A 16781-nucleotide genomic window follows, 5' to 3' on the forward strand; every position below is an offset into this window, starting at 1 on the left:
TACAATTAGTCCTCTTCCTACGCCCATTGGATTTATGAACTTTCAGAGACACTAACATTCAAAAAATTCAAGCGTGCCCAAAATTTCAAATTGGGCACCTTTGGAGTTTGCTGAAGCGACACGACGTGGCATGAACAAAGTATCATTGAATATGAACAAAGAATCATTTAATCCGGTGTGTAGTCAGGAACTGTACAGCATTTTGCCCATTCTTTCTTCCTGCGAACAGTGGATTTTTTGGCTACGCTGCAAGGTAGATCAGTTCGTCACAATCGTGAGTTAATGCACGACTGTGATGAAGTGTTGCATTCTGGAGAATAAACACTCCTCGATGCCTTATACAGTAAAACCTCCGTACAACAAATTTGAGGGGACCGGGAAAATCATGACTTCGTTGTAGAGGGTTTCGTTGTATAGGGGTAACGAGCGGGTTGCGTCTTCGCAGGGGCACAAAGTGTTCCGTGTGCTTTACGATGCAAGTCGAGTAAATTTATCAATCTTGCTTCATTCGCCATTAAAACCTTCCCTAGAGTGATGATAAACAATTTTTTTTTAAATTAATGTCAAAGGATCACGTCTTAAAGAGTGATCCATAATTTTCCTGAGTATCTAGTCGGCATTATTCTTCGAGTGTAATAATTGAAGTCGATATCAAATGGCAGTTTTGTGCAGCAAATTTGCCTGAAAGAGCAATATTGCCCAAAGACTTACGAAATAAAGTGCATTGTTGGCATCCTATTGAAATTCCGGTAAATATCTATGTTCGTGACCGGTATGTACTAATATCTATAAACGACGATGGAAGTTAGGTGGGGCGTGTTAGTTACCACGAGTAAAATCATGGAAGTCGGCAATCGAAGTAACAATGGCAATCTCAGATGATAATGCATTCAGTATGACCGATACTCCTCTCAGGTATAACTTAATAGAAGCTGGACACGATCAGTATTCCGCTGGTACACCCATTCCTCGGTGCCAAAACGCAGTACTATCCTCGAGTAAGCCAGGATAATATTTGAATCCACGCTTTGTCGCCTTTCATCCAGTGTTTAGGAGAGACTAAAAATCTCCATACGGTTTCAACTTTAGTCCGAGACTTATACGCCCGAGTTACCTAAGGAGGGGGTGGTAAAAAGGTAGGGAAATGGAGGGGGTCGTCGCGACAAAGGAGCCCGCCGACGCCCTCGGGAGAGGATAGAATGGGAAGGTAAGGAAGGAAATCCCGGAACCGTCTTCAGTCATACGCTCAGCGAAACCAAGCTTACGCAATTACTTTACCCACTGATAGACAAAAAACAACAACTAAGTATTCCCCGAGAATAAGGACAGTTGGAATCGCTGGGAATTCATCCAGTTCACCTCTTCATACTTATTGTTAGTCAATTTTAAGCGAGGTTTGTGGTTTTTCAGTCCTTTACCGAACGTATCTCTCGTATGTGCCATTTGCAGGCCATAACTATTAAACTGGGATAATTAGTCACTAAAGCACTATCTAACCAATTCAATACGACTTACGTTAGCAATCAGTTACGTTACGTTAGCAGAGAATAAAAACACGTGAAAGAACCTGATCCCACTCCTTTTCGCGTCTTTTATGACACTTGAAGGACTTCTGCCCAAACCAGGCGAAGATCGATAATCTGAAAACTCTAGTTGCACTGGTAATATTTCATGCTAACAATTTGGAATGGAGATGTTTCCAGTTGGACACAGCAAGAAGTCTAACGCCCACGCACGCACTGAAATGAGGAGGAAAGGAGTGGATTTACAACTAACCACTCCCAAACATTTCATACCAAAATGTCTATTATTCAATAACATTTCCCCTCTGAAAGGAAGAAGAACTACGCACTTAGGCGACTTTCTCTACAATGCTGCTGTTATCTCCCCTCCCCTTCCACGTTTCTTCGGGGAGCCATCCCTCTCCTCAGTGATTCCCCTTCCCCTAACCAAAATCTCATGCGTCTCCGACAAAGCGTGACCCTGTGGTCTGCCGCTCTTCAAGTAACCCAACTTATTTGACACACACCCAGAAGGAGGACAAAATTCATGTATTAGTAATCTGCCTTTCGATTTATCTCTCCTTCACTTACCTCCTCACAAATATAAATACAACATCGTCTACTGTCCTCGCTGTATATACAGACAGCTCTCTTGAGACTTACCTCAGCCGAAACATTCCCTATTCTTTTCAAATGAGTACATTTTAGGAAGTTTAAACAAATTTCGAAAAAAATGGGTTTAAATAATATTTTTAATAAATAAGAGACGGTATCTGTTTTTAAGTTTTTTAATCCAAAATTATTCTATTTAAAATAGTTTTGCAAAGTTGTCTGCCTCATCCTTTTTCTCATTTCTTTACTGGCTGCTTGCTCAACCTGCCGCAGAATTTTCAAATTTTCTATTCCATCTTCTGAAGTAATAAAAACTCGCTCCAAAACATCTACTGCGTCCACCACTTCCTTCCAACTGGGGCGCACTACGCAATTGCTGGACTCTTCTCTCTCTTCATCGCTCACATCCTGCGTCTCTGTGATTATTTCAGGATCCTCATTCTTGCCAAAAACAGCGAGATCATCATCAATGTTTGCAAAGTCTTCGAAAGATACCCCTTCAATGTTTAGCAATTGTGCGACTTCGCCCCATTCCTCCCTCTCCTCCGGCTGTGGGTCGTCTTGGACGTCCATCTCTCCGGGAAAGCCTGCCCTCCTGAAGCAATTCGTGATTGCGCTCTTCTCTACTCCATCCCATGCAACACAGAGACGCTGAATGGCTTGCAGGATGTTCCACTTCAGTGACTTGATGTCTTCCGTGTTTCCTATTCTAGGTAGAAGATATTCAACCAGCTGCCTTCTATATGCCCTCTTCACGAGGGAAATAATCCCCTGATCGAGTGGTTGCACTTTGCTCGTGCAATTAGGGGGAAAATGTACGACTTTCACGTTTCTCAGTTTCATATCTGATGTTTTGTGAGCGGTGCAGCCGTCAAGGAAAAGAAGAATTTTTCTATTTTTACCCCCCATGACTGCGTCAAGTGATGCGAGCCACTCTCTAAATAAAATTGCCGTCATCCACGCACTTTTGTTATTCCCATAACGGCATGGCAATTTTTTAACATGCTTGAAGCACCTCGGACTAGCAAATTTACCAATCACGAAAGGCTTCAACTTTTCTGACCCGTCACTGTTAGTGCAGAAAAGAACGGTCAATCTTTCTTTACTTCGTTTGCCCCCATGGCAAATTTCTCCCTTGGTAGCTAACGTGGAGTCCAGAAGGAGATTATAGAAGAAGCCAGACTCATCGGCGTTAAAAATGTCTTTGGGGTCATACCCAGCCAACAAGGAAGGCAAATTTTTCTTCCACTCCTCCACCACGGCCACGTCGACTGCTGCTTCCTCCCCACATACCCTGAGAGTCGTCAAATTCCACCGACGCTTAAATCTTGAGAGCCATCCATTAGAGGCGTGGAAATCATCTATCCCTAATTTTAGGGCTATTGTTTTCGCCCGGTCCTGTAGGATGGACCCAGATAACGGGATATTGGCACTTCTCACTTCCGTAAACCACTCAAATACTTTCCTGTCTAATTCGTCATTTTTGCATGACCGAGACCTCTTCCTTTCCGGACCAAATTTCTCAATACCATTTCCCATCTTGTGCCTGTTGGCAATAATTGTGGAAAGTGTGGATGCCGGAATGTTAAATCTCTCCGCAATTGCCGTTTTTTTCTCTCCAGTGTCGACCGATTCCAAAATTTGCAACTTCGTTTCAATGGAGAGTTGTCGGCGTTTTTTGGTGGTATTGGCCATTTTACTGTAAAGGAATAATTATAATAATAAGGAAGGAATAAAAATAACCGAAAAATACTCAATTTATAGAAAAATTAAGAAAGAATAATCTCAAAATATTTTCCAGTTCGTACCGTAGAAGCAAGTCCTGTTGTCACAATCAACTCGTGCAGCCGTTTCCACAGGTAATGACTAAAGCAGACTAGGACAGACTATTCCTATATTTTCTCAGCTCCTAATAATCAGTAAAGCGAACAGGGAATGAGTTCCAGACTTCAATTGTCCTCGCACACAGGAAAGATATTCGAGTCTGAAGAGTTGCATCTTTGTTACTACTGAATCCATTGCGATGAAGATAAAATAAGTTGAAGACTAGCCAAATTTTTTATATCATCAGTGATTCCTCGATAGATAAAAAATATTTGGTTTTGAGCAAAACGTAAAAGATGTCAAGTAACGTAAAAGATAAATTCTTTTACGTTACTTGACATTGCTTAGCGATGCCATCAGGTATGTACCATGCATGAAAATTTGGTTGGTCGGAGTTAGTGACTGGTCAAGTGGGGAACGGGTGCGCTGGAGGGACGTGGCGGGTTGGAAGGGGGGACGGGAAGAGGAAAGGTATGATGTGATAGGCAAGGCACCTCAGGCCATTCGTCATACCATGTCACTAGGAGAAAGGGTAGGGTAAAGGTACGGAGAGGTTTATTGCCAAAGGTGATGGGAATTTACGGAAGGGAATAGGATAAAGCGCTAGAACGTAATAATTAGCCTCGAAAGTGGAGCTGCAGTTTTTGAGTACCAATATTTTGTTATCAAAAACGTAGTTAAAATGCTATATCTTGAAGGATTACTGATAATTTTATTCAAAATTGTGAAATAAATTGCCTTTAATTATTATACAATTGCAACAGATGAATTACTTTACGAGATGCAATACTTCAAAACATCAGTGATTTTAAAGGGCAAAATAATTTCATGACGTAATAGAAAAATTGGTAGAGAATCATCAAATAAAATGCTTTCAGTCTTACCTGTCTTCCGCAACGTATTCGCCCAATCCGTGTCACAAATATTAAATTTCTTGGCGATCGGCGTGGAATCCAAATCAGCTTCGAAATTCTTCCAGTTGGACCAGATCCCCGTCGAATTATGGGCGTTCCATAAACACAATGAAGATGGTATCCTCACGCAATCGAGCAAATATATGTACGATCTCGAGCAAACGCACCACTTGCAGGTTAACAGACTACATCCATCAAGGAAAAGACGGTTATATATATATATATATATATATTTGGTGGAGGGGATTCTCCAGATTTTCCTCTGGGATGGGGACAGAGTAGACAAAAATTTGCGCTCATTGGTTGAACACCAACCAATGAAGTTTTGAATACTTCGCCATAGTAAACATACATTGTCAACTCCGACGGTTCCCACCATAAGAAAAAGTAGGTACAAATAAAGCCAATGCTTCGCTCCCCGTTAGCTGAGAAGGGTGATAGAGGAGTGGATGAGTAATCAGTAGTTATCTTAGTTGACTATGGCCTTCACCGAGCAAGATCACATTACGTAGAAATCTTCTCAGGTTACCTTTCTGTACTGGGTTACAGCTGGCCGGCTGCCACTGTTACGCCCCCGCCCCTCTCGGTCCATTAGTCATCCAACCCGCTCTCACCCTCCAGCTACCTGGGGGGGAGGGGGAGAAAAAGGCAACTCCCCTCCCAACTTCGCTCGCAACAACTCCGAAGAGACATTTGATACGTAGAAAAAGGCAACTCCCCTCCCAACTTCGCTCGCAACAACTCCGAAGAGACATTTGATACGTACTTTCGGAACAGGGGTCGCAGAGTGAGTTGATACGAGACAAGCAGATGGTGGCGAGCCAGTTCTACATAGTATGACTTATCGGGGCCGTGTTACACTCTCACGCGTTTAGAAAATATGCATGTGAATCCAAGGGCTCATTTGAGCTTGCGCCTTTTCCGATGTTGCCGTCGATACTATCTTCATTGCCTTAGCAGACACGTCAACGGCACCCTCCGCTGTAGTTCTACTTCCTGCTTATTACGTAAATATCTAAGGAAAAATTATAAAATGTAAAATACTGCGTTTATTCTCAATAATTCGTTCTAGAGGGGCACTTTTCCTGTTTTGGGCCCAAGTGTGGACTTCGTTGTACGGAGTTTTCGTAGTTAGAGAGGTTCGTTACGCGAGGTTTTTTTGCGTGCATTAACCATTGGAAGGAACCGGGACCGGGCCATTAACTTCGAAATAGAGGGGTTTTCTTAAAATTTCGTTGTATAGGGGTTCGTTGTATAGAGGTTTCACTGTATAGGTTTATCAACTTATGAGCAAGGTCTCGGAACGCATCTTCCTCGTATATCGAGGACTTGTGCATAATTAAATCACGTATTTATACACTTGACTATGAAGATTGTAAAAGCGGGAGATTGAAGAGACAAGAAATTTTGACAAAGTATGTTTTTTTTCTTTCAATGATTCCTAAGAGAAACATTCATAAGAACTTCGCTATTACGAACCTCCGGTTTTTTGGTCCCGTGAACTTTGTAATAACAAGAGTCTTTATACAGTACAGTAATTATATTCTAAAAAAAAGTGAGAAGTGAATTAGTCTCACCTCTCCCAGCAGAGTACTCCATCGGCATTCTCGCCAGCCTCCCTCGCCCCCACCAGGGGCAGACAGGCATTCGGAGCACGTCTGGTAGGAGGAACACCTCGGAGGGCATGGTGCTGGAGGGGAGGACGATATTAGCCTTATGGAGGATCTCTCAGACACATCATCTCTGACACAACTCCACTCATAGACTGGCTCAGCCGAAACTTTCAAACCTAGCTCATCTGAAATAGATAAAGACAAGTTAAGCATTAAGCTCAGAATTGCACGATAACCTTTCCTTAAGGATTTTTCATGGCTTTAAAGAAAATTTGTTGAATATTTTTGTTTCAATTCAGTACTGATTTTGCAGATAGACTTTTGCAATTTTTGCTTCTTGGGGGGGCAGCTACCCCTCGCTGGGTATGCCCATGCATTCAGCACCGTTTTGATTAGTGCTTGCTTTTTAAAGAACATTAAGACAACTTTTTGAGGTCTTGTAGTTGAACACGGGCTGTCCACCAGGTAAAAAGAATGAAATGAAATGTTGGCATCAATGGAGTCTTGCCCTCGGTTGATAGCCTGAGTTCAACAACATGACATCATTTGCTGGGGGTCATACTTTTTGAGGATTATGCGTACTCCTACTCTGAAGAGGGACTTACCGAAAGATGATGAAAGAAGTTCTGCTATGAAAGAAAACAATGAAAATTCCATAATACTTACGAGTGACAAGCACCTGACGTGTCCACAGGCAACCTCGCATTTTAGAGCAGTGAGCACAGTCCGAGGCTGGGCAGCCAAGACCTGGGCAAAAGGACACATCCATGATGGGGGTCTGTCTCACGTTGCACCCACCACCAACTGTGCCACGACCTCGGGAGGATGAAATTCCTCCGGGCGCACGATTCGATGCTGCTCTCTCATTGCAATCCTGACCTCGGCGCACACACCGACCACGGGGGCAATTTGAACACCACTGGCAAACCTTGATTTAAAAAAAGAGCACTGATTAACACTAGAATAGCCAGGGGGATCAATTTGATTTTGATATTTTAAAATGGGAGGTGTTAAAAGTGCTATACATTGTGACTTTTTATCATCTTGAAGTTCATAGTATATGGGCTTAAAAGTAATACCCTCAATTCAAACAAGGTACTTGAAGAGACATACTGTATAAGCATGTGTAAGAGCACACCTTTTTTCCCAGAAATTATAGCCGAAAATGAGGGTGCGTCTCTTACACAAACTTCTTATCTTCCCCTGTCCCCTTCACCGGTCACAAGTCCAGTGGGAACTGAATGGCCTTGGTTTTCAGCGTGAGTCAGTCAACTGAAACTTTAGATCAAAAACATGCGGCAGGCAGGGGAGTTTCTCCCTTAGTGACGTATTTTTAAAATGCTCCGGTATGCTTTTCTTATTCGTAAGCATCACCCCGTCACGTCAGTACCTCAGAGGTGAGCATGGAAAAGATCTCACGAGTTTTTCGCTCCAGAGGGTGCGCTAAATTTACTGCCACGAGTGGGCATCCCGCGGAATTAATACTGCAAATAGTAATCGCATATAGAAATCGGTAGAGAAATGCCTAGTTTTGAAGGACAATACCTGGTTAATAGTCAACATCTGTCTTGCCGAGTAATTTCCATTACGCTAACGACCTGATTTTTAAATTGTTGTCCAATCACCTGGGAAAATTTATGATATGTCCCTGTTGTGTTTTGCCTTAAAATTTTCCACGGCAGCAATTCTATTGCCATATTCCTATGAGAGCATTTAAACAAAATTTTTCGTGAGTAGGACGAGCATCGTACAGCAACGACGTATGTGAAGAGAGGATCGGAACTCTTTCGAATGGGACGCTGCATTCACGAAAGCATTGATTTAAAATGTTGGATTCAGATTCAATTTCTTCAACGAATTTGGATTCAAAGTATAAGGTGAAGGGCATTATCTGTGGATATTTGGATCCAAGGTATCTGATCCGACCATACCTAGTAAGCATCATAAGGTTAAGGATACAAGTGAATACCTTCTAATCTCCGAGCACCATACATATCATGTAAATTTAGCTGAAAAAATGCCGTGTAATTTTTTTGTGTAGAAATAGGAAAATTTGATAACCGTCGAAAGTCCAGGCATAAGTCTGCTACACCGCACAATAGTATAAAAAAATGCTGCAAATTTTTTTTTCTTTATCTCCGATGCTCAAAATATGGGTGCATCTCTTACACATGTGCGCCTCTTACACGTGCTTATACGGTATAAAAGGGTATTGGGGATCAAATTAAACCCACAACAAGAAAAATTCTATATTGAAGAAATAAAGATTCCCCCAGTTCTATGTAAAAACACTTATTATTAAAATTTCATCAAATTTTGTATTAACTTATTTCTGTACCTCGAAGGTAAAGGACACTACGTCCATTTTTTCTAACTTTTCTGGAGAGCAGTTTTAAGATTAAAAAAAAATTTAACCAGTAATTACTAGAACATTAGGCAACAACTTTACAACATTTTAATATCACAATATTATTGGTACAGTAACCTAACCTTCCAATAATTACTGTTTAAATCATTAAAAAATCTTATAACTACTCTGCTGAAAAGTTAGAAAAAATGGACGTAGTGTCCTTTACCTCTGAGGTATAGATTTATTCCCTCAAAAAAGCATTGCAGACTGGTTATACTGGTTACTACCACAGCTACAGGAATCTGGTATCACCCACATGCCCACGGTGACGGATTCAGGGTGCTCCAGTGCATAGAAAACCACACAGCAAGGCGTTACAATCTTATTTTGTACTGAGGAGAGATTATCAAATGACACTTGGGCCATATTTGCCAGGTTCTACTTCATTCCTGCAAAAACTAACCTGCTTTCCAGAAGGATGTGAAGGCCATCGTGCTAGACACTCGGCACACGTGGTATACTCCTCACAATTGCGCCCTTCCAACCATTCACGGTCACATTTTGCACCATTGTTGGTCGTGACAATACCACCCCCTTTGCACCTTTGAGAAAGAAATTTTAAGTTTTACTTTTGAGTACAATGGCATCCATTTTGAGATTAACTATGGCCCACAAAGATTTTTCCTGAAAATTTTAATGTCTCATGCACAGTTTTAATGATTATTCCACTTATTACACCACAAAATAACGAAATATTCATATAAACTAGAGTAACAAAACTAAGGTTTCAACTCATCATGTCATGATAAGCTGATACAAGTATGTAGTGACTTTACCTTGAATTTTAAGCAGACAATTTGAAGATTTTGATTTTTTTAATTCTTTTAGTCTTTAACTTACAACCCACATCGCATCTTCAGTATGGGCTGTTATGCTACAATGACACATCCAACTTACTCTTCAGGGAGGGATCTGGAGCTTGAGTAGCACATGCTGATGTTTCCTTTAGATGGAGCACCTGAGTCTGAATGGACAATCACTCCGCAATAAGAGCAGCCCAGAGTCCCACGACACTTGTCCTTTCCGCCTCCTTGCCACGTGGAGCACAGGTCGACGGGGAAGGTCATCTGGGTCACTTTGGCCCTCGTGCCCCCCTCTTCAAATCCCCCGACCACATACACATGAACGCTCCCTGACCCCCCAACACTTCTGCTCGTAGTAGGACTGACGGGATTCAAGAGCACGGCAGTCTGACCCAACATCCAGCCGAGATTGTCCCCACTCAAGTCTGGGTCTGGAAAAACATTTAAATGTTCATCCATTAGCACATTCGGCATACATATCGACCACACCCAGCCCCAAAGTAGTATCTCATAAATATCATCTAGATATTGTAACGGTTCAAACCGCGAGAGCCACCCGCTCGCCTCCCGTTCGATATCTCCCCGTACATGTGATTGTTAACTCTCCACTCCCCCAAAATAGAAAATTGCCCCTACGGAGACTTACCGTATCCGGGCTTAAAATCAAGTTCCCCAATTGTTCGTGCCTGCACGCACACTCACTTACAACAGGATCTAAGGAAATCGTGGCAATAGCAAAACAAATAAATTCAATGACATCCCTTTTACAATTGATTTTAATAATTGAACTACCATAGGTTCCAAAATTTACACTGACACTAAAGCATTCCCAACACACACAATAAATCCCCGTTCCAAAATCCATCGGCGTCACCTCCAACATGAAATATTCACCTTCGGCTTCTCCTTCCAAAATTACAATAGCACTTTCTCAATGATTATAAAAGATTGATGTTTCCAACAACAAAACGTACCCACGCTCTTTAGCGAATAAGCACCGTAAAAAATAGTGACATCAAACTTACACAAAGAACTTTCCGTGCAAAGCAATTATAAATTGGGCGTTACTGTTCAAATGGCCACCCGTTTTGAACTCGGGCTCAATGATCCGCCAAGTGACACTAACATTCAGAAAGTATGCTCAAACTTCACCACGTGCCGCACTTAAGTCTTGCAGGGCCGTGACTAAAACCAGCCAACAGTAAATTCACTAGGGCCTTATTGTGGGGAGCACACTTGGGACTTTCAAAGGGGGGAACCATCTGGACACCAAAGGATCTATTCGGGCTTTGGTAATTTCCAAGCTTACTTCCTTTATCCGATGTTCTCGCCACCCCTGAAGAGCTGTCCGCGTATCGGCCTCCACCACGTGTGCCGTAGCTTGGCTGCTGCTGCTTGTCACCGCACGCCACTTATGACTTATCTTTGTGTCACACCGTGAGAGAGAGAGCTATCCTTCTCGTCTCTCTCTTTTATAAACTCTCTGCACTACCCACAATCACCTCTGGTGCACCTCAACGCCCTCTTTTTTCCCCGGCCGTAAGGCGGGTTTTCAAACGTATTCCGGGAGAGAACCACTGCGTCGCCTCTCCCGGAAATCCACTCTCACACCATGTCACATCCATAAAAAAAAATATACTACAATGGAAAAAACAAAATAAACCCTTTACATAAATTCAGGATAGAACTCCGTGAAAAAAATGCTAAAAATGTGAGTGTGCGCGCAGACGTAACCCCCCCCAACCGCGATGTTTTATATGATGCGTCGGGCCGGCTCCGGTCCGTACCGCTACAATATATAATTGTATGTAAATAAATGCACGCATGTGATATTTCATCCATTTTGGAATGGTATTACAGCATTCAATTTTATGGAAGAAATTTCAGATACGTTTATACAGCTCTAATTTTACACACACGATTTTCCGAACTAGAAATTGAAGATAAGCCTGAATATGCCTTTTTTGAGATATGTATTACTTTGTGGCTAGGAGAGGTCGATATGTAGCATAACTTCACTTTCTAGTGGGAGGTAAATGAAAATGTTGAAGTATTTTTTTTTAAATTCACGTGTTGCCATTAAATTTTACTTTTGAAATAGTACGTTAACCATGTCTAGATAATGTAATAAAAGTTTTGGCAGGTTCTGAGATGGAGTATTTGATAAAAGGTAATCACAAATATTTAAACACGAGGCTAATAATCATACACAGCCACATAAAATCAACTAATTTTATATTGATATAACTCGTCAGTCTCCAAAGTTTTTCATTGTTTCAAAAATCTAACACATTTTCTGTATGACGATGATATAATATAATTTAAAAATTTTCTGTAAAACAATAACATAATTTCTAAAACTATCCCATTAGTTTGATTGACCACGAGTTAGATATTGCCCTGGCACAACTTTTCTTAGTGACTCAACAGTTCAGAAAAGTGCATGTATTCTTACTCTCATGGTGTACTTGAGGCTAGGGAATTTGCATTAAATAATAAATTGCATATGAAATTCTTACTTTACTCAAACAAAGAATTGCCATGATTCCAATGCCCACACTTCAAACTCTTGCAAGTACTGGTGCTGGTTTCGAAATAAACAATAAAAACATCTCAAGTAATCTTTGAAAACAAAACATCCAATAATAATGCTGCAACTTATACATTGATGGTGATGTTAAGGTTGCCTAATTAGTCACTCAAGTACTTGCATTCCAATATAGGCATTGCCTACTGTAAAATTTAACTGTTTGAGGACTCCATGATATAGGCCACCATATTAGTAATCTTCCAAAGATTTAGGGAAAAAAAACAGGGGACTATGTATATTTAGAGATATAAGATAATTATTTTTCAAAATAAGTATTTTCCCTACCAGAGTTCCAAAAAATAGGGGGTCGTCTTAGATTTGTGTAAATATGGTAACATTATTTGGCTAATTTTTTTACACAATGAATATGTCAACAAACATTTCACTATATCTCTTGAAGATCCAAGTACACTTCTTTCTTTCCATGTCATCAGTGGGTTACAAGTTTCCTAACAGCTTTTCAATACTCCCTGTCAAGAGTAATTCGTGTACAAGTAGTTCCATGATTTAAGGCACTTTTTTGTACAAATGTGAAAAAATTAAAATTACAAGATTCCTACAATTATTTCAAAAAATTATTTCATGGTAATTAGTTTAACATGAACATGTATACACTCATAAAGAAATTTTGGTCAAAATTTGAGGCACTAAGGATCAAACGTTTGATGACTTGAGGTTGAAAGACCCTAATAGATTTTTTTTTTTAGCATTCGAGGTAATTAATGTGACCTACTTTTTCCAGTTAAACAAGTATTATGTTGTAATAGAGCAAAAATAGTGATCACTCTCATTAAATTTTCAAAGGGAATCCAATATCATCATTTTACCAAGGTAATCACCTACCTTTAAAGTTACAGTCAAACCTCTTTAGAACGAACCTCTGTGGAAGACAAGTTCTCTCTACAGCGAAAAAAAGTTACGGTCCCGATTTTCTTCCCATAAGTTATGTGTATTTTCATCCTCTGTACAGCGAACCTCTGTACAGCAAAAATTTCTCTAGAACGAAATGAACTTTTGGCCCCAAGTCAATTATTTTACCTCTTTAGAGCGAAATAATGAAGTTTGTGATTACGTATCCTCCATTTCATTGATATCATTTGCGCTCAAGATAGACGCATTAATTTTTTCGAAAAGGGAGTACGTATTTCCTCAATTTTTTCCTCATCGCTGAATCCATGAATTTGTTTCCTAGAAATAAGTTTAATAATTTGGATGTGATTAAAGGTTGTGTTGATTGATCATTGTCGTTAACAAAGCACTATTACCTATATTTTTCATTTTAGCATCGTCTGCATTTCGTTTTCACATGACGGCCGTCAGCGGATAGATTGCGTAGGTATCAACTGAAACTATCGACCTATCGATTACTGACGATATTGGCTATTTCTGCGAAGTTTCACACGCCGAGTTCGCAGATGAAAGTCCTCGGGAGCAATAACTCTTTTAAAAGTGACGTTAAATATATTGTCAAGTCTCAGAATCTTCGTAGCAGTGACCGAAAAGTTAAAAGGTACCATTAGCAGTCCATCAGAATGTGTTTTATGGTTGATTTTGGGGATCTTTATCAAATCTTTCTCCAACTCGTCGGGACATCACAGAATGCCACCAAAAAGAAGGCAATTCACTCTCGCGCAGAAAATTGCCATTTTAAAAGACGTTGACACAGGAATGAAGAAATTGGACGTGGCCAAGAAGTACGACATATCGCCGTCTTCATTGACAACAATTTAAAAAAATAGAAACAAAATAGAAATAAGCACCATGTACAACGCTGTGAATCCCACGAGGAAGCGATTACGGGACGCAATTTACGACAAGGTTGACGAAGCAACAGTTTTACAAATACGAAGTTTGAATATCCCTGTCACTGGACCTCTAATTTGCCAGAAAGCCAAGCAATTGGCCGTGACTTTAGGTGAACACGGATTTTGCGCATCACAAGGCTGGCTAGAAAAGTTTCGCACTCGCCACAATATTTTGTGCAAGGGAATATCAGGAGAAGAGATGTCTGCACCGGCAGATGCCATTGCTCAGTGGCAGAGTGGTAAATTAAAGGAGATAATGGCGAGTTTTCCCCCGAAAAATATATTCAACGCCGACGAGACGGCTTTAATGTATCGGCTGCTACCTGAGAGGACAATGGCTGTAAAAACAGATAAATGTAAAGGTGGGAAAAAGGCAAAAGATCGTATCACTGTCCTTCTCTGCTGTAATGCAAATGGGACTGATTGTGAGATGTTACGACCCTTAGTGATAGGAAAGGCGAGAAACCCACATTGTTTTAAAAACATTAGAAGTTTACCAGCAGATTACAGGGCGAATAAAAAAGCATGGATGACTTCTGAACTATTTCAGCAGTGGGTTTTAGAAATTGACATGAAAATGAGAGCACAAAAGAGAAAGATTGTTCTTTTATTAGACAACTGTTCGGCTCACAACTCTTGTGATATAAATAGGCTTACAAATGTGAAGTTGTATTTCTTCCCTCCGAACTGCACTTCCTGCCCGCAACCTTTAGATATGGGTATTATTCGATCTTTTGAATCGAATTACAGATCAAGGATGCCCTAGAATTTCGTTATAAAGAGGTTTGACTGTAGTGAGAAGTTTCATGAAAAATCACATACACTAGTAATGGCAATATCAGGCCAAAGTGGTACAGTGGATCCCTTATGAGTATTTAACTCTGAATTTTATTATAGCCATACCATAAGTACGTACATTTTAGGACATTCTCAAAAGTACTAACGAGTAAAACTCCTGCACAGCCACTAAAATATCTAACAAAATATGTAATCACTTTGCCTTAGCATGTAAGTACATCATATCCTTATACCCTCAACCCTAAAATAATATAAAACTAAGCAATGATTATGATACAAGGGCGGATCCAGGATTTCTTTCTGGGGGGGCAAAAGCAAGGCCATATCCAGGATTTCGTTCTGGGAGGGGCACAAGGATACCCCGTAATACAAAATGAACGCAATGATAATGGGACTGTATTAAAAATCTTGTATATTTTTTCAAGGATCTGGGGGGAGGGGGGGAAAGTGTACCCCCCTTGATCCACCTATGTTATAATATTAAGCATTTCATTCTTTGTCTTTTTAAGACAGTCAAAGTATATGAATGTAATCGCATACAAAGAGATAAAAAACTCACCTTTAATTTCAAGACGGATCCAAAGGTTACAGGAATATACATATGCAGCGATTCCGCCTGAAGTATTCTGAGGATGAGTTAAGCCACCTAATACAAGCATGTACTCATTTGTGGTCACAGCAGAATGCAGAAAGCGGGCTCCTGGCTGAAGTAGTAAGTGTACAGCACCAAATGAGTACTGGTATATGAGCAACAATTTGGGAAATGAAAATACACTAAATATGACAGCAAAATGCACATAAAGCATATGCAGTTAGATATAATATGATGGAAATGTGAGCATAATAATGTCTCCAACTTTTGATACCTTCATTACATCATGTAAACTCAAGTATTTCTTTTCATATTAGCCAAGCAATATTAATACCAGGGAATATAAAATTAAATTTACATATAACTTTTATTAATGAAAAAAAGAAATCTTTACTTATGTTAGGGCCCCTAGCTTGTGGTAAATAAAAACTTGATGAACCGTATGAAAATAAGCCAAAAATCGGTAACATAAAATCGGTAGGTGTAGAGATCTAGATTGCAATAAAGGTGATAAATTATATCATCAAATAAAACCTTGTCCGTGAACAGTAAAATAGCAAGGATAGAAGCCTTCGATATGTGGTGCTACAGAAGAATGACGAGGATCAAATGGATGGACCGAGTTAGTGATGAGGAAGTCCTAAGAAGAGTAGGAGAGAAGAGAAGCCTCATGAAAACCTTAATAAGAAGACCAGGAACAACCTTATAGGCCACATCTTGAGACATGATGGCCTGATGAAGACAGTCGTCGAGGGACAAGTGTAAGGCAAGAACGGAAAAGGAAGACCTTCAACAAAATGTATAGAGCAGGTAAAGCAAGGTAAAGAAAGATGTGAAAGAGAAGAAATTCGTAGGGGTAAAAAGATTAGCTGATAGGAGAATTGAGTGGAGAGCTACATCAAACCAATCTTAGGATTGTTTACCAGTGATGATAACATTCAGGGCTAGTGGGGCAGTTCCTTTCCCTTGGGAAACACATCTTCCTTCTAGGCTTTTGGTCTGGGGTGCCCGAAGGCTTCTCCCGGTAAACTGGCATGCAATAGAATATAATGAATAGGCAAGGCGATTGAGCAATCAGCAAACAATTGCTCAATCCCCTTGCCTACCATGCTCCCCTTTTTGTAAATAGCTTTTCCATTTAGTGCAAAACAATGGCTGAACTCACACTGATCACGAATATTTGAGAAACCCTCTCCATGCACAGTTCTCTATTTTTCCAAGCGGTACATTTAGAAATCAATGCCTAGTACTCGATAGGATCAGTTATTGTAAATCGATAGATCGAGGTTCTAAAGTAAATCAAAATATGAATATTTTA

At 40.3% G+C, this 16781-nt stretch overlaps 2 protein-coding genes across 2 annotated transcripts in view; both read right to left on the reverse strand.

The window, feature by feature from the left end:
- The window catches only part of LOC124165245 (multiple epidermal growth factor-like domains protein 8), an 81836-nt gene that overhangs the window by 21821 nt on the left and 43234 nt on the right, over nt 1-16781 (reverse strand). The window contains exons 28-32 of the mRNA XM_046542564.1: nt 15431-15575; nt 9773-10109; nt 9279-9417; nt 7132-7393; nt 6430-6650 (exon numbers count right to left, since the gene is read on the reverse strand). Coding sequence (XP_046398520.1) covers nt 6430-6650; nt 7132-7393; nt 9279-9417; nt 9773-10109; nt 15431-15575 — 1104 coding nt within the window. The remainder of the gene's footprint in view (nt 1-6429; nt 6651-7131; nt 7394-9278; nt 9418-9772; nt 10110-15430; nt 15576-16781) is intronic.
- Nucleotides 2286-4553, reverse strand: LOC124165244 (tigger transposable element-derived protein 6-like). The gene is made up of 2 exons (XM_046542562.1): nt 3923-4553; nt 2286-3813 (listed from the first exon to the last, which is right to left on the reverse strand). Exon 2 carries the CDS (start codon nt 3807-3809, stop codon nt 2307-2309), a length of 1503 nt encoding a protein of 500 aa, XP_046398518.1. The 5' UTR covers nt 3810-3813; nt 3923-4553; the 3' UTR covers nt 2286-2306.

The sequence above is a fragment of the Ischnura elegans genome, chromosome 9, assembly GCF_921293095.1.
Source record: "Ischnura elegans chromosome 9, ioIscEleg1.1, whole genome shotgun sequence".
NCBI lineage: Eukaryota > Metazoa > Arthropoda > Insecta > Odonata > Coenagrionidae > Ischnura > Ischnura elegans.

Excerpts from the sequence above, each read along its gene's own strand:
- LOC124165244 (XM_046542562.1), bottom strand. The coding sequence starts at position 3,809 with ATGGCCAATACCACCAAAAAACGCCGACAACTCTCCATTGAAACGAAG.